Source organism: Melospiza melodia, chromosome Z, assembly GCF_035770615.1.
Source record: "Melospiza melodia melodia isolate bMelMel2 chromosome Z, bMelMel2.pri, whole genome shotgun sequence".
Taxonomy (NCBI): domain Eukaryota; kingdom Metazoa; phylum Chordata; class Aves; order Passeriformes; family Passerellidae; genus Melospiza; species Melospiza melodia.
In genome coordinates this window covers 60,567,495-60,591,538 of record NC_086226.1, presented here as the reverse complement: position 1 = coordinate 60,591,538, position 24,044 = coordinate 60,567,495, and the positions used below count along the sequence as shown (strand labels likewise).

General features: G+C 39.9%; 2 protein-coding genes across 2 annotated transcripts in view; both read left to right on the top strand.

Moving 5' to 3' along the window:
• The window catches only part of ADAMTS19 (ADAM metallopeptidase with thrombospondin type 1 motif 19), a 130,340-nt gene extending 125,497 nt beyond the window's left edge, over positions 1-4,843 (top strand). Inside the window, exons 22-23 of the mRNA XM_063180612.1 lie at positions 908-1,085; positions 3,623-4,843. Coding sequence (XP_063036682.1) covers positions 908-1,085; positions 3,623-3,774 — 330 coding nt within the window. The 3' untranslated portion in view covers positions 3,775-4,843. The remainder of the gene's footprint in view (positions 1-907; positions 1,086-3,622) is intronic.
• Positions 4,844-10,558: 5,715 nt separating this feature from the next.
• Positions 10,559-19,771, top strand: MINAR2 (membrane integral NOTCH2 associated receptor 2). Its single transcript, XM_063181382.1, has 3 exons — positions 10,559-10,723; positions 18,536-18,781; positions 19,592-19,771. The coding sequence occupies exons 1-3, from the start codon at positions 10,559-10,561 to the stop codon at positions 19,769-19,771; spliced, it is 591 nt and encodes a 196-aa protein (XP_063037452.1).
• Positions 19,772-24,044: the final 4,273 nt, after the last annotated feature.

The window sequence follows — 24,044 nt, the reverse complement described above, 5'->3', positions numbered from 1 at the left end:
TATACAGAAAATTTCTGTAAAGCTTGAAATTTCTGGGTACTTCAGTTACAATTAGAGAAACCATTGAGAAACCATTAAAGGCTAGGATAAAATTCCAATATGTAATTTTTAATAGATTTGTAGTTAAAGCAATAGCATGTGAGTCAAATGGACAGAAAAGTAATTCATGTCCTATGAAATTTTGTTCACAAAAAGTCAGAAAAGGCAAAAGCATATTTTGGTTTAGTTTTTTTTTTGTTTGTTTGGAATAGGTTTTGTAAGCATCTGTGCAGCCCTGTCCAAATTTTTACTCTAATATGTTATGTTACTGTGATAGAATTAAAATTTTACCATTGTTAAAGAGCTCAGTTGTTTTATTTTCTTACCTCATTCTCTGTGGCAACAAGATGTCAAAATTAATTAAAGGCCAGGCATTATGTCTCACTCTGCGTGTTCTATTTGTGAGACACGTGAAAACATGAAGATGTGATACAAAGACAGGAGGCAGAAACTATGCTCAGCAGAAAGAACACTTATGTTGTGGTTAATTAACTAGCTTTATTAAAAATTCTTCTCTCTGTGAATGGTTTTACCATCACTTTAACCTCTAATAAGAGTAAATTTGTATGTAGATACAAGAGAGTAATATTTGCTTCCTCCAGGCACATTGCTGTATTTGAGTTTCATCACAGGCTCTATAAAATAAACTTGGACAGCAATAGAATGCTGAAGTGAGTCCTTCAATTAATACCGTTAATTAATATGTGCTTTTAAAATTAATTTTCATTTAGCTAATGGAATACAATTCAGAAATCTTGGAATGCTGACATCCGAAGACGCAGCCACTCACTTCACGTGGACTGGCACTTCATTTCATGATTTCTGGCTAAAATACCTTTCCAATGAATGTGTCTCCTGTGTGTTCCAGTGCTCTGTCACCTGTGGCAAAGGAATGCAGTCTCGAGTCATCCAGTGCATGCACAAGATCACGGGAAGGCATGGCAATGAATGCTTTTCTTCAGAAAAGCCTGCAGCCTACAGACCCTGTCATCTCCATCCCTGCAATGAGAAAATTAATGTTAATACAATAACATCACCCAGGTTAGGTAAGCAGTCAAAGATGACAAATCTCTTTTCAGATCTTTCTCTCCATACAGTTAACGATGATCCCAGTTTAGAAACAGAAGTCAGGAGGTATTCAGGAGATTTAAATTCTACGCAGAGACTGATCTTTCTTCAGGTTTTGAGTGTGTACATCAGAGACTGTAACTAAGAATGGTGAAGGGTTTTGTTATCCATGGAAGGACCTTACTATGAGACTCTGATATTATGTCCCCTATGAAAATATATTTATATTAGAGACACTCTAAACATATTTGCTTTTATACATATATATATGTATATATTAAATATATATATAATTTATATATTTACCCAATTTTATCAAATCTTTCTAAAGTAAGAAAATACCTTATTTTCTGTTAAAAAATGTTGCAAACTATGATCTCTTGATATTTGTGAGATCAAGGAGGCCCTTATTTGCCCCTTAAATACAAACAGCTCTTTCCACTTGTCTTTAGTTCAAATCTACATCTATGCCCAATGTATTAGGATGTATGAAGGAAAATTACTTTGAATGAAGAGATTTGCTGTACCTGGCAGAACTTAGGTCTCTTCTGTTCTTAAGGAAATTATGTTATTATATAACTACAGAACTGTTAATTCTGGTAGTTTTTGTTTCCTAGTGCATCATTGATGATGATTACCATTAGTTCCCCTAATCATTCGTCTGCATCTTGAACATGATGGGAATATTCAAAAGCTTGCTTTAAGACAGCACACCCTCTCCAGCTGATTTTCCAGCCCTTATTAAGATAAAACCTCCTGTCCAGTAGATTTCTCCTGCATGGAAAACAAGACTGGCATTTCAGACTGTGCGCAATACTTCTTTTAAGACAGTGAAGTGTATTTCTCTTTGAGGTTTTTAACCTTCGAACATTACTGCACAGTAGTCATTGTTGCAATGTTCTGTTGCTTATGGTCCTCTCCTTGCTATTTCACTGTTTGAATGTTCCTCCCCTTTGTACTTTATCTTTCTTTGTTCAGCTGGTCTCTCAGAATTTAGATGCTATCTCCCCATCATTGATGATTTTCCTCTGATGAAGTTATGTAAGCAACTTTGTGTCACAGAGTCAAGTGAATCGGAGTCACACAAAAAATACAGTGTCAATTAAAATTTGACTTAATGTGAAGTGAAAAAGAAAAAGGGTTATGTTGTCACACGAAATCACAGAAAAACTAGGTTGGAAGAGACCTTCAAGATGATCAAGTCCAACCCATGCCCTAAACACCATAACTAAACCATGGCACCAAGTGCCATATTCAGTCTTTTTTTGAACACATCCAGGGATGGTCATTCTACCACCTCCCCAGGCAGGCCATTCCAGTAATTTATCACTCTTTCTGTACAAAATTTCTTCCTAATACCCAACCTATATTTCCCTTGGTGTAGCTTGAGACTGTGTCCTCTTGTTCTGTCAGCTGCTGTCTGGAGAAAGAGACCAACCCCCACCTGACCACAGCCACCTTTCAGGGAGTTGTAGAGAGTGGTAAGGTCACCCTGAGTCTCCTTTTCTCCAGGCTGAACAGCCCCAGCTCCCTCAGCCATTCCTCACAGGCCTTGTGTTCCCAGCCCCTCACCAGCCTCGTTGCCTCCTCTGGACATGCTCAAGTGTCTCAAGGTCCTTCCCAAACTGAGGGCCCAGAGCTGGACACAGCGCTCGAGGTGTGGCCTCACCAGTGCCAGTACAGGGGCAAGAATGACCTCCCTCCCCTGCTGGCCACACTGTCCTCATGGCATGGATTATTTAGAACTGATACTAGTAATCTACAAGTCAGTGTCATCCAGCATGGAGTCAGAATCCAATCCAGTAGAAACCTTAACATCTCTGAAATACATAATGCAATGCTTCTCTTCAATATACTGATAATTTTGGACTCCAGTTCCATTCATATCATGAGTAAAGAATTGGGGGGTAGGGCTAGTGAAAGCTGATGGGGATTGTGCCCCCAGAGCTTTTACAAATTTATCTTCTTTTAGCAGAGGAGATTAACTCAAATCTGAGATTGAGTTCTTTATTCAGTGTTTGTGATGTGTTTTGGATAATATCTTGTTCTTGAGCCCTGTTTTTCACTGAGTTCCCATTTTAATTCCATGTATGTACTACGTACTACGTGTGCAAGTACTTGATATATGTAACTAAATGTGAAGAGTTCCAACTTCAGTAACACAGTCCTTCTGTGATAAGCTGTGTAAGGAGGCTTTCATAAGTGAAGCAAGGCAGAAAGATGAGCTCCACTTAGTCATGAGAAAGTAGTTGCATGACATTAAACTAATTAAGTTCGATGCAACTTAATCCGATGTGTAAATAAAGCTGGCCTTAAAATTTTTTGATGTTGAATATATTGGCAATAGGAGGACAAGGAGAATTCCTTCTTTTGTTAAATATCTACATCTATAACCCTTTCTCTTCCCCAGACACGCTTCTTATGTCCTTGTCTCTTTTGGTATGTGATTCTTCACTAGTAAAGGCAACAGTAATGTATATTTGATTTTGCTGTTGCTGTTACACTTTTTTTTCAGCTGCTTTGACATTCAAATGCCTAGGAGACCAGTGGCCTGTGTACTGCAGAGTGATAAGAGAGAAGAACCTCTGTCAAGACATGAGGTGGTATCAACGATGCTGTGAGACGTGCAGGGACTTTTATGCGCAAAAAATGCAACAAAAGAGCTGACCTCTGTCAGGCTGGCTGGCTCTCAGCTCTTTGCAATCTTATTATTTATAAACACACACACACACACCCCCACACAGGCTTTTTCAGACCAAATATTATCAGATGGCATATAATTTAATCAAATTAATTTATTTTTGCCTGCCAGTCATCCTTAATGGTTTTGGTTAAACAGCCAACATGTTTTATCTTCTGACATTTTCATAATTAATTTTTATATGAACACTTTTGGATACATTTATCGGAATTTTTAAAAAATAGTAACTAGTATTTTAAATGTTTATTTTCAGTAAGATCATCTGTTGCAAAAAAAAGCCATGCTATCTTGAATTTATTTTAATTTAGCTGAATAGTTTTGCTGTATATGGAAATAAAGTTCTTTTAAATTTTATTATATTTTTGGCATTTGGAGTCAGAATGAGCTTGTGTTTTTTGCAACAGATGTCAAAGTGAACAAGCTAACATTATTAAACAGGTTATTACAGAATGTATTGTGAAATTAGTTCATTTGATTTAGAAACATACTGAAGGGGATATTCTACTGTAACTTATATTATAAACAAGAAAATTAAAATAGCTAAGTAGAGATTTTGATCATTCTCATGGACACATACTTGAACACAAGTATTAAATCAATGAAACACTGTAGAGATTTACACTGAATCACTGTTGCACTGTTTGAGGTAGTGTAGAGAAATGCAGTCCTAGAACTTGTACCATCCTATGAATCCACATCTGTAGTGTTTTAACATGTCACTTAATTTTTTAAAGTTTTGAAACAAAAAACCCATGTCCCTCTATACCTTTGTGTGTCCTTTTGCAGATTTACAAATGGAAGAGTCCTTTCTCCTGCCACTTGTATGGATTAATCTGTTAAACATTCTCAGTTCTCTGTTGATAATTTAGAAAATAGCTTTGTAATGCTACTTTAGTTTTATCTTTGACTAATGAAACAGTCTTTATAAAAATTAAATGTTTTACAGTTTTGTGAAACATTATGAAACAGCTAAGATTTTCCTTATGAGAAAATACTGTACATGATTCACATGATTTTTACATTTTCAATAAAAAGTAAAGCTCCTTTTGCTATTTGAATTTTTCTTTTTTTGTGTGTCTGGGTCTGGTAGATTAATCCATCTAGCCCCGCATCGCAGCAGGTACAGCTACAGTACGAGTGCCTTCTGCCTCTTGGCTTAGGCACCACTCTGCAGCTGCAGACAGACATGGCACTCCGTGAGCCTCGATATGTATCCATGGAAAGTTGAGAATAAGAGGGTAACATTCTGTGGAGATGCAGGTATTCATCTCAGGTGTGTCCTGCAACTGCTGAACTTGGCAAGTGAACAGCAGTGGGTCTTCTGCCCTCATTTTATGATGGAAGTGTTTATGTCTGTTCTTAAAATATGTAGAAGAGCAAGTCCTGAAGGCAAGACAGCTGGAGAAATAAGCCAAAAAGGTATATTTTCTACTCAAAGCAAAAAGTAAATGCAGCTTTATTTAAGTGAATGTTGCTTTTCCTTCTCTGCAAAGAGTCTAGTGTGTAGGTGTGATACACAGTTTCCACAGATGGATAACCACAGATACCCACAGACAATAAACTGAGGCCCCCAGTCAGGACTGTGATTCTGTCCAGAAAGAATACTTAGACTTAGGTACTTAGAATACTTAGGTAGCAGTCTTAGCTACCATTGAAATCAACATCTGTGTTTCAAATAGCTGTACTATCAAAATCTTTAGTTTGGCATCTTACTGCTCTGCACTTGAAAACTCCAACTCTAATGAGGTGCTAGTGTATGATTTTAAATAAAATACCTTCTGGTTTTGAAAAGTAAAAAAAAGAAAAAAAATAATGTTGACATCATGGAATGTTACATTTTGTGTAACAAAAAAGTTTCAATGCATAGAAAATTCAGTTGCTTTGGGGCATAATTCCTTGAAGTCACAGAAGCACATTTGAAAGTCTAATAGAATTATTGTAGTTGGCAGGCAAAAGAAGCAAATTTTATTTTAAGTTTTCCTCATACTTAGCAACAGATCTTGGTAATACTCCTGCACTCACTTGAATCACAATTGAAAATCAAGCAAAAGAAAAGATGCCTCCAGACTAGGAGAGGAAAATTTTTATCAGCCAGTGGTATCATCTTCACAATTCTAAATGTTTATCCTCTGCTGATTTTGAATATTTCATTAACAAGAGTGTCATCTTAATCACAAAATTTAAGAAGTGTGTTTTGACTCTGGCTCTATCTGTCAAAAACAAATCAGTGACTTCTGCTGAAATCATCCTCCCATCACCTCTATAAGAAGATCATAAAAAGGAAGTACTTTTCATTGAGAGGCAGGGATGGAAAGTTGTGGTTGAAAATGACTTTTTTTAAAAAATGTAATGAGGGAAATCAAGATCAGATATTATTATATTCTGATCAGGATGTTATAGTGAAATCAGGATATTATAGTGCTGATAAGTCTGGTTCTGATTCCTTTAGCAACTGTAGTACAAAAATACTAGTTAAATGTGTGTGAATCATTTTGAAGCAGTTTTGTGTCTAAATAGCAAATATACCTCTGAATTTGAAAGCAAGTTCATTTTACTGCAAGTTCATTTTATTGCTTTGGATCCTATCAACATTCAGAGGAGCAGTACAGACTGAAATACTCTTTTGGTCAGGAAATTATAAGAACATTCTGAAAATGTGCCCAGGCTATGACTTGAGCCGCAGCATGCCATGGGGAGGGCAGGCATGTGCCAGTTTTCCATAGACCTGGGTGGCAGCAGGCAGCCCTTTCCAGCTGTGTTCAGGCAAGCCATAGCCTTATCGACTTCTGCAGGCATAAACAGTCCAGAGTTTACTCTTTTCTGTTTTATTTTGGATTTGTTCTTTCTTCTTCAAGGACAGTCCCTCTGCACTAATACGTTTTCTGTCCAGCCTGATGAATATGTAACATTTCAACAAATGAGTGTCAAATCAATCAAGTTCAGCTGGCATGTAAAGGTGAAATTCACTCTTGGCTCCTAAGGGCTACAGCAGGCCTCTCTGCTAATTAAATACCACTTAAACCCTACTTTGTCAGATTAAGTGGGACTTAAGTGGTACGTAGGGATTGTGCTAGTCTGGTGCACAGCAGGTTTACTTCCTGCTCCCACTGGTCAGCTAGAGTAGTGACCGAAAGTTACAACAGCTACCACTTCTCATAACTCTCCTAAAGAAATACCTGAATTTTAATAGCATTGTCATTTATTCTGAAGGAAATTGCTGCTTTGTTCTGGAGGAAGTGGGTTACATTTGGGGTTGTTTCAGGTTTTTTCCATTCAGTTTTCATTATGTTCTTTAGTGACAGAAAACCAGCCATTTGCATATTCAAAAAATACACTAAAAATAGAAAGCTTGCCTGCGTCATGATACCAAGAGAGGCCCTAAAACCTAACAGATCAACTATAAAAAGAAAATTAAAAGCACTCAGAAAGAATTTAAAGATATTTGTAAAAAAGATGTGCAAACCAATAGAAAGGGAACTTGAAATACATCCAAAACAGGAAGCTGAAAAAGGAGACGGTGGGACCATCTGATAACACAGCTGTGAAAGGGACACTCAGGAGTGATAAAGTGGCGAAAGAGAAGTTCAGTGAATTACTTGTGTTGACTTTTCCAGATGAAAAGTTGCAAGGTTCCTTATAGCAAAGATGTCAGAGAAATTGGATCGAGGTGAAGGAAATGTACAGGAAAGTAAGACTAAATAAATATGTTCAATGCAAACAGTATCTAGGGTTGCAGTCACCTGAGATTATTGGAAGAACACAACTAGGAAATTGGTGTCAGAGCCACGTGCCATATTGCCCAAGCTGTCATTGCAAAGAGTCAGTCTGCCAGGCTGGCAGACTGATGTGTAATTCCTGCCTGTGGAAAAGGCAACCCCTTGAGCTACAGATTGCCATAATAGCCAATGAAAATAATAAGAACCCTGAGCACCTGGATAAGCGTGTGCTCTTGGGTGAGAGTCAGCATGGCTCCAGTTGTGAATGGAACAAAAAGAAACTGCTGGACACAAAAATCTCTGTTCAGCATTACAGGATATTCAAGAAACTGCATTCACACAGGACTACAGGAGCAATCTTTATGGATTAAAAGGTGATTAAAGGATTGGAAGCAAAATGATCATCTTTCAGGATGGAGAGAAGTCAGCAGTATGGTTCCCTAAGGAGTTAGGAATTTTGACATTTTCATCAGTGGCATGTGGAAGAGTAAAAACTGAGTTCTCTGTCTAGGCAGGTGCCATAAAGCTCTTCTGGTTAACTCCTGCCTCAGTTGTAAAGAAACAAAAAACTGAGTGATTGGTCAAGACATTAACTGAAAAATTTTGATATAGGTATATGTCAAGTATTATAGCTATAAAAATAGCCTGAACCATTCCTATGAGACACTGAATTTGCAACTGGCAGTCACAGAAGTGAAGTTACTAGCCCTGTGAGAGTTACTACTGCTATGAGAATAGTGGGGAAAAAAGCACCAGTAACTGACGGATGTTTTCAGAAAGAAAGATATAATTTTTCCCATTTTTGGAACTGGTGTAACCAGAACATGAGCATTGTATTAATTTATGGTTGCTGTATTCTAATGAACAATGTAGTGGAATTACAATGCAACACACTGAAAATAAATCAGCAAGGAGATAGACTAGGTGGCTTACAAGATGAGATTTAAAATGTTGATAATCCAGATTGAAAAGAAAGAGACTGAAATAACTATAGTTTAAACAATCCTGAAGGTGATGGATAAGCTGTCTGGGGAGCTCTTCTTAAAACTCTGCAGTACTACAAGAAGGGCATCCTTGATATGGCTAATATGGAAATTAATTTAAAAGACATAAAAGTAAGCAGTTAAGGCAGATGGTCATGAGGTTCTGAATCTTGCTTCTGGTGGAGGTCCTCTCAGAAGAATTGAAAAACAGGCAGTTTTATTGACAATTTATAAATAGATAATAAATAGCCTGGAAAAGAGGTACTTCAGCACCAAAAAAAAAAAAAAGTGTGACTTCTGAGGGAGTAAAAGAATGAAAGTAGCAGGGTGTACACTGACTCCCTAAACAGCATCTTGTTCTTGTCCTTTTCAAAAAAAAATTATAAATCCTGGGATTGGAGAGGTCTGACTTAATAACATACCTTTATGTTCTTATGTCAAATGGATTACTGTTGGTATGTAAACTCACACAGACGCACACATCTTACGCAACAGTAGCACAGACAAGCCCTGTGTTTCTAGAGATGCTGGAAAGTCTATGTTTTAAAAGTCATGGTTGCATATACCCATGTATTTTAGAACACAAATCATTACTCTCTTTGTTATTACTGCACAGGGAAAAAGTGAGAACTATGTGCCATGGTAAGTCCAAAACAGCAGCTTCATGGTAATACCTAGGGTACACTGGAAACCTGAATTAGTGTTTCAGGGGTTCATTAAACTGGGGAGACATAGTTGTAAAGGTAGCACCAGGTTCCCCAAAAGCATGCACATCCACTCAGAAACACAGTCACTACTACCTCTTTTGTGGCTTCTCACAGATACTTATTTCAGCACCTACTTGAAAGGTGCCATATTAATAATTTTAAACAGATATGCTTTAAGATCTCCAATAATTACATGCAAGGAAACATCATGAGCTTTTAAAGTAAATAACAGGTTTTACTTACATGTATATCCAACAATCAATTTTTACTTTAGTATTTAAAAAATGTTTTCCTATTTTTATTTTGTTTCTATATTTCAGCTATTTTTTGTGTGGTAAATAGATTTTTTTGATTCTGTGGTCTAAGTACAGAGGTAAATTTTTTGTGATGCCCTAGTTCTCAGCACAAATTTGATTCAAAAAAGGTTTTCCTGGATTTCAAGCAATGACCTTATCCTCTGTAGCAATTTCATCCAAATGAAACATATCCTGGAAAAACATACATATTTTAAGAAAAGGTTAAAAATAAGAATGAGGAGGCTACTTTTGCTAGTCATACATAGGGACCATAATGAGAAGGGGAATTTCATTAGCTGAAAGTCAAAAGGACTTAAGACTCATAAAATGATGATGAAAATATCAAATCTCAGAATAAAATAATAAAAGTGATGGGACTGAGGCCATACCATTCAAGTCAGTTGCAGTGAATTTTTCCATGCATTTGAATGGGAGCAGAATCAATTCCCTGAAAACTTCTGTTATCAATTACTTGAAACAATCTAATATTTCCCAGGGTCAAGAAGAATTTACTGTGAAAGAAATCCTTGACCCTAAAAAAAGTGCATGTTATAGCTGTTGTGGTAAATGGTACCAACACACACACCACAATGGAGCCTCTTGGTACTGCTGCAGTAAAGGAAGACTTGCTTTGACGGGAAGCTGCTTCTAATTTTCTCAGGGGAAAAAATGTTACTTTGAAGTATTGTAGGCTTGACATTTTTGGCAGATAACTTGAGGAAGTGCTGGTATGCATTTAAGTGTCTTATGCATCTACTCACTGGTACTCAGTTAGTTTGAATGAGCACATATGTATCTATCAAAATAGACCTTGAACCCAAAAACTTAAGCCAGGCACTTAGACAAACTTGTCCTGTCTTCTCTGCCACTTCTAAACAATCTTTTATCATTGGTAGATGATATAAGTGAGCCTGATACCAAGCAGGGGTCAGATACAGTTTCAGGAAACTGTCGTATCCTTCTTCACGTCATTAATAATAGAAAGAGCATGCACAGCCAGGAAGCAGAAGCTGGGGCTGTTTTCATTACTAGTCTACAGCACAGAAACATGGACCTCTCCGTTTTGCCAAACAACAACCATCCTGATAAATTCCTGCAACTGGAGGTTAAAACTTTAGTGAAAAACTCTGCCTTTTTACCAGCCAACTGGGCAAAATTCCCAGAAGCAGCTTTACCTGGAGTGCAGCGGTGGCACAACAGGATCTATTTACAGGTAAGGTCTAAAAGAGGCTGACATGTTCCTGATTTTCCTACCTTGTTTTAACGATCAGGAGAAAAATTACATGATGGTGACAGTTCAGCTGTAGTTCAGCTTCCCGCGTCTCTTAATCCACATGGTTAATATTCCTGTGTATTTTCCCGTGGACATCAGCAAGGATCCATGAGAAGGGTAACTTTCTTCAGCGGGGGTCCACTGACATTTTTCAGTGTATGAGGATTTCTACTGCTCTTTGTAACATTTTCATTGCATTTTCCAGAAAGTCTACTGAAGTCAAATACAACTTAATTGTACTAAAGTTGTGCATGAAATGTGCTCTCTGAAGTGAGAAAAGCCCCAGATTTAAAACTAAAAGTGAAGTTACATCCCTTAAACTTGATGAAAAGGCACATTACAGGGACATTAAAGATACTTGCTACAAATGTATATATCTACATAGCTCACAATAACTTCCTTTTTATTTTCCTTATTTTTTTTCCCCTCATTGAACTTTGCCTTCCCAGTATACTGAAAGACAACTGTTGAAAGTGGGAAACATGCTGACTGCATTAATCCAGGTTATTATGTAGTGGTAGCAGCAGTTTCTTGGTAAAAATGTAAATGTGCACTGCCTAGCAGAGGCCCTGGAGCTGGCGGAGGAGAAGTTCATGTCTGGATCAGCAGCAGTACAGCTGCATCAGCTCACACCCCTCTGGGCCCCTCTTGCTACTCCACAGCGCTCCTTCCCTGCTGCCCAGGGAGCCCCTCGCCTTTCCCCACCCCTAGCATGAGCAAAAGCTCCAAGGTCTGGTTCTTGTCAAGGGATGGAGACATACATAAGTGGTTGGGGGTGAGGGGAGTGATGGAGAAGGGTCTACATTCTCAGGATCCTTAGTGTGGGGATCTGATTCCCCAGGGAAATGAGGACGAAGAGCCAAAAAAGCTTGAACCTGGGGGAAGGGAGGAGACTGATGCTGAAAGTCTCCCACAGCTACTTCTCGTTGCGCTTCTCCCTTTTCATACATTTCTCCCCATCAGCTCTCTAAACCCCCTTTGCTCCCTCTCAGAGTCCATTCCAGTCTTCTTCCAACTGCGAAAGTCCTCCCCCCGTGATACCTGCTTCCATCCTCCTCCCATTATATCCACTTCCATGCTCCCCCCTTACTCCCCCTAGCTTCTCCCCTGCCCCAGACACCCTTCCCTGTGCCTACTCCACCGCCTCCAGCCGCTCTGTTCGTGTTGTATAATCTCTGCTGGCGGCTCCCCAAGGAGAGCTGGGGCGGGGAACGCGCGGCCGCCCGTGGTGTCCCACGCAAACAGCCCGAACCGAGGGACGGAGCCTGAGGGATGCCGAACTGGAGGCGATGGTGCAATGCCGGCCTCACCCCCTCCCCCCGTCCAAGCCCCTCTTTTGTGCAGGAGGGAGGCAGCCACACACAGAGCCTCCGCAGCAGCAGGGATCCTTCTCCCCATTGTTGTCAATCAGGACGCGCTGACACCGAGCCAGGGCTGCAGAGCTGCGGGAGGATTAAAATGTGTCGGGAGCCCCGTGCTTTTTGACTTGCGCTCTGCTTTTTTGCCACCAGCGAGAAGGTTTTCCTGGAACTCTGTGTCCCAGCCCGGGATGGCTGTTACAAAGGAAATGTCTGTACTCACCATGACTCCAAAAATGGAGTTTGCAAAGTGGTATTATTTTATAAGTGTTAAACCTAGGATACAACCTAAACTTTTTAATGTAGTCATTAGAGAATTCAAACTGTTCCGATAAAATTCATTGTGCCATTCTCTCTCCCTTACGAGCTCGCCTTCTTTTTCTCCTTTTGCTGACAATCAAATAAAGGAAAAAGTACTGATGAGTTCCAGACATTAGAAGAACCACTATGGCACAGTGGAGAACTAATGGTGCAGGAATAACATATTTCACTTTAAGATGAGAAAGACAATAGGGTTAAGGGTTAGTTAATTCAGAAATGGAAAAAGGGGGGATGGGAGGAGGAGAGAGAGAATTAATTTCAGAATATGTGCATGATCTAAAGATTCCTAAAGTCATTAAACCTTGAGAGTAGCCTAAATTCCCTCTTTAGAAGTTAATATTCTCTAAAGAAACTAATGCTACTCAGGTCTCCCTATGCAAAGTGACTGCATGGTGGTATGTTTGTGGTGTCTTCCAAACGTTTATTATGACATCACTTAAATTCAAAAGCACTGAAGTGCTTATGTGTTTTCTCCACCTTTAGGTTTTAAAATTTGTTTCCATTATAAAAAGCAGCTTCATGTAATGACAGAAAACTGCTGGTCTTTCTCCTCACTTTCCTCTTTGGTATCAGGCAAACTGAACAGCTTCTCCATTTAGCATGTACTTTCATCATCTACTTTGACTAAAACAAACCATAAAGCAGTCCTGGAATTTTGGCCCTTCCTTGTGAAAAGCAGCATAAAAAGCACAGATTTTCTCCAGCAAATGTATCACTGCTGACTGCATTCTGCTCACCCTGACAATTTCCAGTCCTGCTGGACTCTCTGACCCACAATATGTTTTAATGCCCAGCACACACCAGATGATTAATCCTCCATATCTGTTTCTCATGCATGTCTTCCCTGTAGTCAACCTGGTAGTTTTCTGCAATTCTCTGACTTCTCTTTCTTGTTTATATTTCCCCTTTCTCCCACCTATTTTTGGAAGACAACAGAGAGCATTCAGTCTTAGCAGCATGCTACTTCTTGGCATGATGGTTTTTGGCCTTACATATGAGTTAATGCCTGTGTCCTGTCCTTGCTTGTTTCTCAGTATACGAGGACAAGAGAGTTTTTAAAAATCTGTAAGTTAGGTGCCGGGTTAGAATCACTTCTTTGTCCCCTGGCTCATATGTGCATTACATATTTCAACTCTCTCTCTTATTCTTCCCTAGACATCTGCAACTGGCCACAATAAGAGCCAGCTGCAAGGTTTGCAGGAGCTTTGGTCTGTACAAAAGTTTTTATATAATGCTCTCACAGCCCTGCAGAGCTGCATTGCCAACGACAGATAAAACATCTTTTTAAACTAAAAAAATCTTTAGAAGTAGTAGTCTCAATAATGCACAATTTAGATAGTCCATATGAATATTCACTTTTGTCTAAGTATTCCTGTCACTTTGGCTGAAGTGTTTGTAACCATCGACCCCTCTCTTTCCCGCCCATGTCTGGTGGCTTTTCAGTTTTGCAGTACCTGAGGCTGTCTTAATGTCTCTGACAAGGAATCCAGATCCCCTTTATTTCCTTCCTTGAGAAAAGTTTCATATCTAGAATCATAGAAAGGTTTGAGTTGGAAGGGACATCACAGGTCATCTGGCGCCAACTCCACTGCCATATGGAGAGATGTCTTCCCCTTGAGCAGGTGTCTCCAAAGCCCCACTCAGGCTGGCTTTGAACATGGTCAGGGATGGGGCATTCACAACTTCTCTGCGCAACCTGTTCGTGTCTCACCATCCTCACAAAGAATGTGTCATCCTTATAGCTGATCCAAACCGGTCCTCTTGCAGTTTAAAGCCATTTCCCTTGTCCTATTTCTGTAAAAATTGTCTCTCCAGCTTTCTTGTCAGACATCTGTATGATGGGTGTAGAAGGGTGCTACATGGTCTCACCTTCTCTTCCCCAGGCAGAACAACCCCAGCTCGCACAAATAGGAGAGGTGTTTCAACCCTCTGATCATTGCAGCCTCGTCTGAACCTGCTCAGGCTTCTTAGGAGCCCTTGATGTGACTGTCTGCCCTACTGTTTTGCTTGTCTCCTTATGCCCCTTTAGTTAATCCTTACCTTCCCAACTGCTTTTCCATTGCATTTCCTACGAGATGTGATTTGTTGAACAAAGCTCTCAAGTGCTAATATTCTTCATAGTGAAAGAGCTTTTAATTTTCCAAATGTCTAGCAATACCTGTTCAGTTGATACACCTACCAGAGGGATTCTTAGCTACACTCTAGAAGTTGTTTGCCTTCAAAATATTTCTCTACATCAGAAAAACATCCTTATGAGTGCAGGGAGGGTCCTCCACAATCTCTTACAAAGGTTTTGCATAACAGGGGATTATATTATTAAACAAACTACTCTTAAATATAATGACCACTCTTCTAGTCCTTGTCATTAGGATTGAGAAGGCTGTTATGAAACCAATCCTGTGCTATTTGGTGGCTGTAAGTTTCTGTAGGACTGCCTTGGTTAAAACTTCTAGTTGTAGCAGCCCATCAGCAGCATTTCTCACTTCCCCTGAGCATCATCGCCAATATCAAGTGGAAACTGGGGCTGGCCATGGGAACAGAGAAACTGGTCCTGCCTGGAGGGAAAGAAAGGCTTGAGTTCCAGGAAGTATATTTCCTTGATTTTTTATCTGTCTCTTTGTTGTCTTCTTTCAGGTGAATGGGCTTTAAACCAAGGTCTAGCCTTAACTGTTGATGTCCTGGGTTTTGTGGGTGATACCTCATATCACAGGCTGAGAAAATAATGGTTTGGTGCTTGGGTTGTTCAGTGCTATTAATAACAATAGAAGTGGGAACAGAAGGATAAAGTCAAGATAAAAATGAAATAAAAATATTTCCTAGTAATAAAGACTAAATTATAATTTCAGTTATGTGTATTGTAAGGTATGCATAACTTGAATTCTAAAATAATCAGCAAGAAAAAAACATGGAGTAGGCACATGTTGACTCAGTAATGGAACTAACATCAACCCTCTATAGATCTCTGGGCTTTTCACAGAGTACTAGTACTTGCATGTGTCAGCTTTCTGGGTCTGTCAAAGAGGAACATACTCTTCTCCGTGGAAAACGAGTTATTAACCAGTTATAACAGTGTTCTTGCTCATGAGCTATACGTAGATCAAACACAGTTATGTGTTTGCAGAGTTGAGCGCTTTTCATCTTGTTAAATAAGTATTTCAGAAACGTATTTCATCTACAATTTTCAGTGTTCTCCATAACTACTGCTTCTTTGAGTATTCACTATCCATTCCTTCAATTTAGTAAGTAGTAACATAAATTGCCTTTGATTTGTTCTGTCCAACCTCATTCACACTGTCTTCCTATATTCAGTGTATATAGCATGAATTCTGTAATGGATATTGATACCTAAATTTACTATACTTTTCTCTTTCTTTGAACATTTGCTGCATGAGTCAGAGTCTGTGACAAAGGTTGGGAAGTGTTTTGAATCTTAAAAGAAAATGTAAAAAGGTAACTTTTGCAACAATTAATACTAGCAAGCATATTTATCTAATCTTATGTTTCTCTGCTTCTAGAAATGCATATGTTTAATGCAATATTTTTCATATTTCTTTGTATGATATCTTAGTCTTAAAAGTTTTGGGGTTTGTGTGTGATTCCAGCTTCTGTCCTTACTTTTCCCTAACTAGTCTGTAGGACATATCTACCACAGAAATTTTACAATCAAACATCTGCTGTACTCAAGTACATTCTCCCAGTTAGCTTGTCACTTCAATGTCTGTTCTCTAAAATTTCTGCCAACTATATCTTACCCCAAATTCTGGTCCAGCTTTCATGATAAAACCTGGTTGCCCCTCCCAATCAATTCCCTCTCTATATCTGCTCCAAGCCACCACACTCTCCTCATGCCCATGAAAAGAAAGGTACTTCAGACAGTAGGGGGAAAAATGTTGCTACAAAGCACTGTTTTTATAAACAAATTTTTGCATTGTGCCATCTATTCCAAGTTTTGGAGAATTTTATGGAAAACAGCTTTTAAAATTACTGTCAAGTCACATTCTTCTCACAACACTTTAGCCTAGGGAGACCAATCAACCCCTGGTGAGACAGTTCGCGTTCTTCAACAAAATGTTCTCCAAGTTCAACTATTTAGCAAGCCTGAGGGAAGAGCCATTAGGGTCAATGACAAATCTTAAATAAGAAATAAAGTAAATAAAATAAAATGCAGTCAGAAAGAAAAGGCAGTTCAAAACACCAGCTCAGCTGAAATCTGGCCAGTACAGCCCAGAGGGCTTCAGTGCCAGCTGTAACTGCAATGCAGAGAGTAATATTATCAGGGGATGTGTGGAGGCTTAGGAACAACATGTGGAAATTATGAACTAACAGAAGGATGGGACGTCGCTGAGGATCCACCCGCCTACTAATGGCAATTATTGATGGGAAACATGCTTAGTCACTTCTGCAGGATTTAGTGATAGGAATGCCAGCATGATGCTTCCTCCTAAAGTTTCTTAGACAAAGTCGGTTGTTTTCTCTTCTCCACCTTCACTTTCTGAGGGAAATCAATCCTTATGCTTCCTTCCACACCTGCCTGCCTCAGACTAATGTATAGGAATCTATACATGCACACATGACACTGCAGTCATTCAGCAGGTGATGGCACACAGGAGCTGATTTTCACTGAAAATGGATCCACCAGCCCACAAAGTGGGCAGAAAATTACTCAAGCAGAAGAAGCCAACAGTTTACTATCATCTTAGGGACCTTCACTGACTTGATGAGGTGCCCAAGCAGTTCCCAATGCCAGTGTGCAGGAGGTCAGATGCCCCAAGCTCCCACCAGAAAGGTGGAAGGAGAAGCAGAACATGCCCCCAGCACTTTTGCAGTTGAAGTCCATCCAGCCTGGGGTGCCTTAAAGTTTGGAGATCTCAGTAAAAGTGAAAAATTCAGGGAAAGTCATCCTTAGATGGAAGTAAGTTTCTCAGGACCTGTCTTTTTCATTGGCTGTTTAGTATGTGCACTTTACCTTATGGGCATTTTGCAGCAGGTGCTTTGTGATTTCTGAGAGCAGGAGAGAGGTGGGGATTGCCCCCTCCCAGCATACCTGACACAGGAACCACTGGGTCAGGCCAAGGCTCCCCTTGACTCAACATAAAGTTCCTACGGATAAAAGTACTGGTGAGGAGGGATGAATATGCTCTGTGTTGGTTCTAAAATCCTAAGAAATGGGAGAGGTGTTAGTGCAAGACAAAGGCTTTGGAAAAAGCAGGTCTCTTAGGTAGCTGACACACTGTGGTACCACAGATCAGTACCAGGTTAATTGAAAGTCTTGGGGACAGAAGATTGGGACAAATCTTGAATAGCTTGGAATAGAGAGTCTGATTGCATTCCTCCAGGCAATTACAGATTGAAAAGTATCATAACTACTATTTTACAGAACCCTAAAGAGGTCCTTAGTGCCGTTTTAAGAGGCTTGTGGTTTCTCAAAAAATATTATCCCACCGGGGCTGTTATTCTTCTTCCTCTCTTGACACTCACATGTTGTAAAAGGTCTTATTTAACAGCTTTTGTTATTGGGTGAATGCTCAGAAATTTAATTACCTCAGTTGAATGAAGACCCTCTTCAACATCCTGACACTCTTGATCTGGCATTCAAGAGTGTGAACAGAACTGTGTAACTGTGTCTCACCCCTGCTATCAGAGATGCATTTCCAGTTGAAGTTTTCACTTACACACCATTGCCCTGTGATCATTCTGCTTTGTCCTTACATCTTTGCTCCTGCATCATACATCCATGGCTTCCACCAGAACTATAATGTTCTACTGCAGCTCTCCATAGCACTGTTTCACTAAAGCAGAGGTCTTCTTACAGCAGGCATTGTAACGTCAGTTCACATTTGCAAAAGAACTTAATGTACAGATTGTACCCACCTGCTTTCCCCAGAAGGAAGAAATCTGTCCAGAGTGAGCAGTCAGGCTCCCTTGTTGTAGAAGTTTGCCAGAAGGAGAAAAATTGTTGCATGCTCAGTTTTAAAATGATTCTGTTATATTACAAGTGATAATTCTGGAAGGGGGCCTGTATTGTAGGTAATGCAAATGAAAGCCAGGTTCTGATCTAACTTATGTCTTACAGAGAGAAAAGAAAACTGTCACCGAGCTGCCAGGCTTAGACTTCAACAGGGTCAGTCAAGAAATAATAGACAAATCACTGGGGAAACACATTACTCCCATCACCCTGAAATCCACAATCAAGAGCAACCCACTGTACAGTGATATTCATGTGGAGGATGACTGGGAGGAGAAGAAAAAGAACCCTTCCTGGACTGTGCAAGACTATGACAGACAGTCACTGCACTCTAACTTGGCCAGCCACATAAAGGTAATTGGCTGCTGTGCTGAGTTTGAGCAAGTGAATTGGTGCGAGTTGTGTGGTGCGTGCATAAACCACTGTGCAGCCCTCTTGATCTTTAGGTGGGATTACAGAAGTAAATGTGGAGGTATTTTCTGGAACAGGCATGACACTAACAGGAGTGTGATCAGGAAAGAAGTCCACACATCTGGCGAGATTCCAAGAATTTAAATTTTACAGTACATGACATCTGATGAGAGAAACTCCTAAACCACAATGCTGTGTAACTCAGCTCCCCTGTTTACATAGGGAAGAGCTACAAATGTGGCACCTAAATACTATATAGTCACTTTATAACTATTTGTAGCAAAATTCTGTTATCAAATTACATCTTTTTTTCAGCCTCATCCACACCATACAGGCTCCTGCCTCCCCGTGGGTTGGCACAAATCACTTCTAGGATTACTTTAGTTTTTGGTTTGGTTTGGGGTTTTTTTGCTGTTCCATTTTTTTGAAAAGTCCGAACTGTGTTTCACAGCATGGCATCTTTTCTTGAGAAGACAACATGGTTTGTTCTGGGTTTTTAAATGCATTTCAATGGCTGGTGTCCTACTTTTGGTTCCTGGATGAAAAGTGTGGTTTTAATTTTCCCCAGTGGAGCATTTGCAGCATCTGGAAAGTAGCACAACCTACATTCAAGTGAAAGTGTCTTGCATATGTGTTGTGATATCTTAAATTCATTAATCAGTGTCTGATGATAGCCAAAATACTTCTGGGTATGTTCTAATGACTTTGTGTGTAAAAGAGAGAAATGATTTCATCTTCTGATCTTTCTTCTAGGAAAATCCTAATGATCTACAGTTCTGGATGGGGGATATTTATACTCCTGGGTATGATACCTTGTTAAAAAAGAAGGAGCGAGAAAAAAAACATTCAAAATATTGCCGTATCGTTCTGCTCATGATACTAGCCATTTGCATTCTAATTTCTGTAATCACACTTAGTATTTTACTTACCTAACTTAGCCAAATGATGATGAATTTTTTTAATAAATAGTTTTATTAAATGATTTCCTTCTCTGGTTTTATTTGAAGTCAATTTTTTTTGGTCACAAACACGATTCATTTAATGTCACTTCTTCAAAATATTCCTGTACAGCACAGGGAATTGACCCTGAAAAGAGACAAATATTCTTTGCATGCCTAAAAGTCTCCTTACAGGTATAATTTAAAAAGAAAACTATATTCAATCTTTTTTGTGCCTTCTTTAGTCTAATGATTTAAGTCAGTATGTGTGGTATGTTACATATAGAGAACCAGCTGACTATTTGTTCTAATAAACACCTACTACACTCCTTGTCTTTTTATGATACATATTTTTAGAATATAGAAAAGCATTATAAAGCATTATTCAAGATATCCCAAAGAATTATAAAACAAACATTAACACATTACTTAGTCACTGAATGCATTGCTGCAATGTTGGAGCACATAGTAAATGCCAGCCTAAACACATAAATGTTTTCTTACACTTTTTCAGAGAAGAAAAACAGAAAATAGACCACTGTGTTTCTATCAAAAAATTCCATAAACTGTGACAAAGTTCTTCCATCACTAGCTCATATTCTTTCAATATATTTCTGTCATCCCAAAACATGGAGAGACAATATTTATTTTCAATAAAATCTGTGGAGTACAAGGGTATAAACTGGAATTAACACACCTTAAAATATTAAAGTTGTGTAACCAGGCTGTGAAAAAGAATATCTGTAAATTAAAGGAATAAAATGAAATGTTTAGAGCACTTAGACCGTTAAGTTAATATGCCTCAGAACAATTCAGAGGAATCAAAACATGAGATAAAATTACAAAAGAAAAAGTGAGTGAATAGGGAGACAAGAACTTCAAGTAATTATTTTCTTTCCGAAAAGATACTCTGGGTGCTGCAAACCCTTTATACCCCTGTATTTGGTATTAAGGAGCTATGAATACTGTTGAGATATTTCCCTTTTGGAAGAGAATCTCACAGGTACACATAATCTGGAAAGTTGAGGTTATACCAGGTCTGCTTCTTATCCCACAAAAAATGCTTTGGATTAGTCAGGAATAGAACTAAGGTAGAAGGTTTGTACTGTGTCTTCTGAATTCTAGAATGTGTCCTACCTACAGCTGGTTTACAGTGCTTTAACTCATGTCAAGATGAATTCATCCTCAGACAAGTGTATTTCATGCTTTCCTTCTCATCTAGTTCATGATTGATTCTTTTGTGTGCTGCAACTTCTTGGACCTGCTCTAGCTGATACTATAACCAGTTTGAAGATTCAACTTAAAAAAAAATTCAAGCTAAAAAAGCTTAGTGCTTTGATCTGATATGCAGACAACAGTAAAAGAGTAGTAGCATTTAAATGCACGTGCATAAAATTAGTATCCCTGTTACAAAATTGTACATTGCTGTAAATATACAAGGGAACTCAGCCTCCTGCCTTGCTGCAGTTTCAGTGCAGATGGGGATTCTTGTCTGAAAGATCAGGCCCGTTCAGTTTACAAAAGTAAGAACTTGGGAGTATTTTACAAGACTAATAGCTGACATTATGAAGTAACTACTAACATTAAACCTACAATACTTGACTTTTTTCCAGCCCAAGTACATTTGCTTTAAGTGCATTGCATATAATGCAGAGACGTACTTTTGTAAATTATTGAGGCCTGCAGGCTGGAAGCCTAAAAGCAAAGAGCTCTGTAGTTTCCAGGAAAATCGCCAATAATGCGAGTTTCTAAACTACATTACTCTGTGAGGGCTTAGTTGAAAGGATAAAGCCGTTTTCTCCACAAGTTGACTACGGGCTGTTTTAGTCCGATTTCACTGCTGTCACCTAGCGGAGAGCCAGCAAAGACGAAAAACGTGTCAGGCGCGAAGATGCCGCTTGGAACATTTTTTTTTTTTTTTTTTTTTTTTTTTTTTTTTTTTAAATAATGTCATGTTTCTCTTGGATGTGGGGGAAGGGCTGCTCGATCTTTTGCGATCCTCAGGCATGGCCTGGGATGCGGGTTCCTTTGGTGACCCCTCGCGGCGGGCGGAGGGACCCGCGGATCCTGCTGCTCCCGGGAAGGGAAGGGAAGGGAAGGGAAGGGAAGGGAAGGGAAGGGAAGGGAAGGGAAGGGAAGGGAAGGGAAGGGAAGGGAAGGGAAGGGAAGGGAAGGGAAGGGAAGGGAAGGGAAGGGAAGGGAAGGGAAGGGAAGGGAAGGGAAGGGAAGGGAAGGGAAGGGAAGGGAAGGGAAGGGAAGGGAAGGGAAGGGAAGGGAAGGGAAGGGAAGGGAAGGGAAGGGAAGGGAAGGGAAGGGAAGGGAAGGGAAGGGAAGGGAAGGGAAGGGAAGGGAAGGGAAGGGAAGGGAAGGGAAGGGAAGGGAAGGGAAGGGAAGGGAAGGGACGGCTCCTTCGTGCCCTGCGGGAGCGTCTGCCCGCCCGTGAAGGAAGGGGCTTGCTGCTGCGCCCCTCGGGGAGCGCTGGCATGGGAAGAGCCGATTGTCAGCGTAAACGCGAGCCGTGCTGCTGGTAATGGAAAATAAACAACACTCGGATACTTTGAGAGGAACCAACCCGCTCAACAGACTGAGAGACAAAGACTTTTCATCAGAGGAGAATGGTGGAGCCTCGGGATCCTTTGTACTATGTGCTAACTCCAAAAATAGTAAATTAGATGCCCCTCCTTTAACCATTTGATGCAGTGTTGGTTTACTTATCCTGTAGAAAAAAAAGAATTGGTTGATAGACATTGCTGTGTATTGTTTCTTTTGTCATGTGAGTTTTTTGCTTTTGGGTAATTTAGAGTTCTTTTAATTCATTAATGACAGAGACTGAAAAAGACACGTCATCACACAACATTCATAATAAAGGTATTGATGGTTAGAGAACAGAATATTTAGTATATTCCAAAAATGCTTAAAACACTATAAGAAAAGGAGGCTCAGGGGGACCTTGTTGCTGTCTACAACTACATGAAAAGAGGTTGGAGCCATGTAGGTGTCTGCCTGTTTTCCCAGGTAGGAAGAGGAAATGGCCTCAGGTTGTGCCAGGGAAGGTTAGGAATGGATATTATAAAAAAATCCTTCACTGAAATGGTTGTCATACATAGGAACAGGTTGCCCAGAGAAGTGATGGAGTCATCACCTATGGAAGTGCAAAAGAAACATATGGCCATGGTTTTGTGGTCATTATGGTGGTGCTGGTTTAAGAGTTGGCACTGATATCTATTAGAGATATTTTCCAACGTTAATCATGATATGACTCCACAAATGAAACAAGTCTTACTGGAAACTTACTACTAGGTAAGTTTCCAGTAAGTATTCTGTGATCTACATTCATTGGTCTCTTCCTACCCTGAAAGCATGCTTACACACATAATTTCATACTTCACAGAATCATAGAATATGCTGAATTGGAAGGGGTCCATCAGGATCATCAAGTCCCACTCCTGGCCCTGCACAGGACACCCCAAGAATCTCACCATGTGCCTAAGAGCATTGTCTAAATGCTTCCTGAACTCTGTCAGGCTTGGTGCTGTGATCAACTCCCTGGGGAAACTATTCCAGGGCATGACCACCCCCTGGGTGAAAAACCTTTTCCTGGCATCCAACTTAAACCTCCCCTCACTCAGCTTCATTCCATTTCTTCAAGTCCCGTCACTGGTCACAAGAGAGAAGGGATTGGTACCTGTTCCTCTGTTTCGCCCTGCTGGATGTTGAAAACCTGAGTGAGGTCTCTCCTCAGTCTCCTCCAGGCTGAACAGGCCAAATGACCCCAGCCACTCCTCATACCGCTTCCCCTCCAGACCCTTCACCATCCTCGCAGCCCTCCTTCAGATGCTCTCCAATAGCTCAATAACTCTTTTATATTGTGGCATCCAGAACAGCCCCCAGCACTCGAGGTGAGGCTGCCCCAGTGCAGATCAGAGCAGGACAATCCCCTCTCTTGCCTGGCTGTGATGCTGTGCCTGATGCCCCCAAGGACAGAGTTGGCCCTCCTGGCTGCCAGGGCACTGCTGGCTCATGATCAACTTGTCCTTAATAAGGACCTCAAGGTCCCCTTCCTGCAGCCCTCCAGAAAACTTAACTTCAACAGGACTTTAAACAGGTGCTTAAAGGTAGGAAAGAAGTCAAGTTTTCATGAGAACATAAACAATCCTGGTCTGATTTTTAATTTTTTATTCCAGTAGTAATCAACTAAAATAGCAGCAAAGACTCTTATGTAGTCAGTGAAACTTCTTAACATACAAGTTGATACATCAATATCTTAC

Excerpts from the sequence above, each read along its gene's own strand:
- MINAR2 (XM_063181382.1), top strand. The coding sequence starts at position 10,559 with ATGGACCTCTCCGTTTTGCCAAACAACAACCATCCTGATAAATTCCTG. Across the intron at positions 10,724-18,535 it reads ACAACAGGATCTATTTACAG|AGAGAAAAGAAAACTGTCAC; the intron begins GTAAGGTCTAAA and ends TATGTCTTACAG. Across the intron at positions 18,782-19,591 it reads ACTTGGCCAGCCACATAAAG|GAAAATCCTAATGATCTACA; the intron begins GTAATTGGCTGC and ends TCTTTCTTCTAG.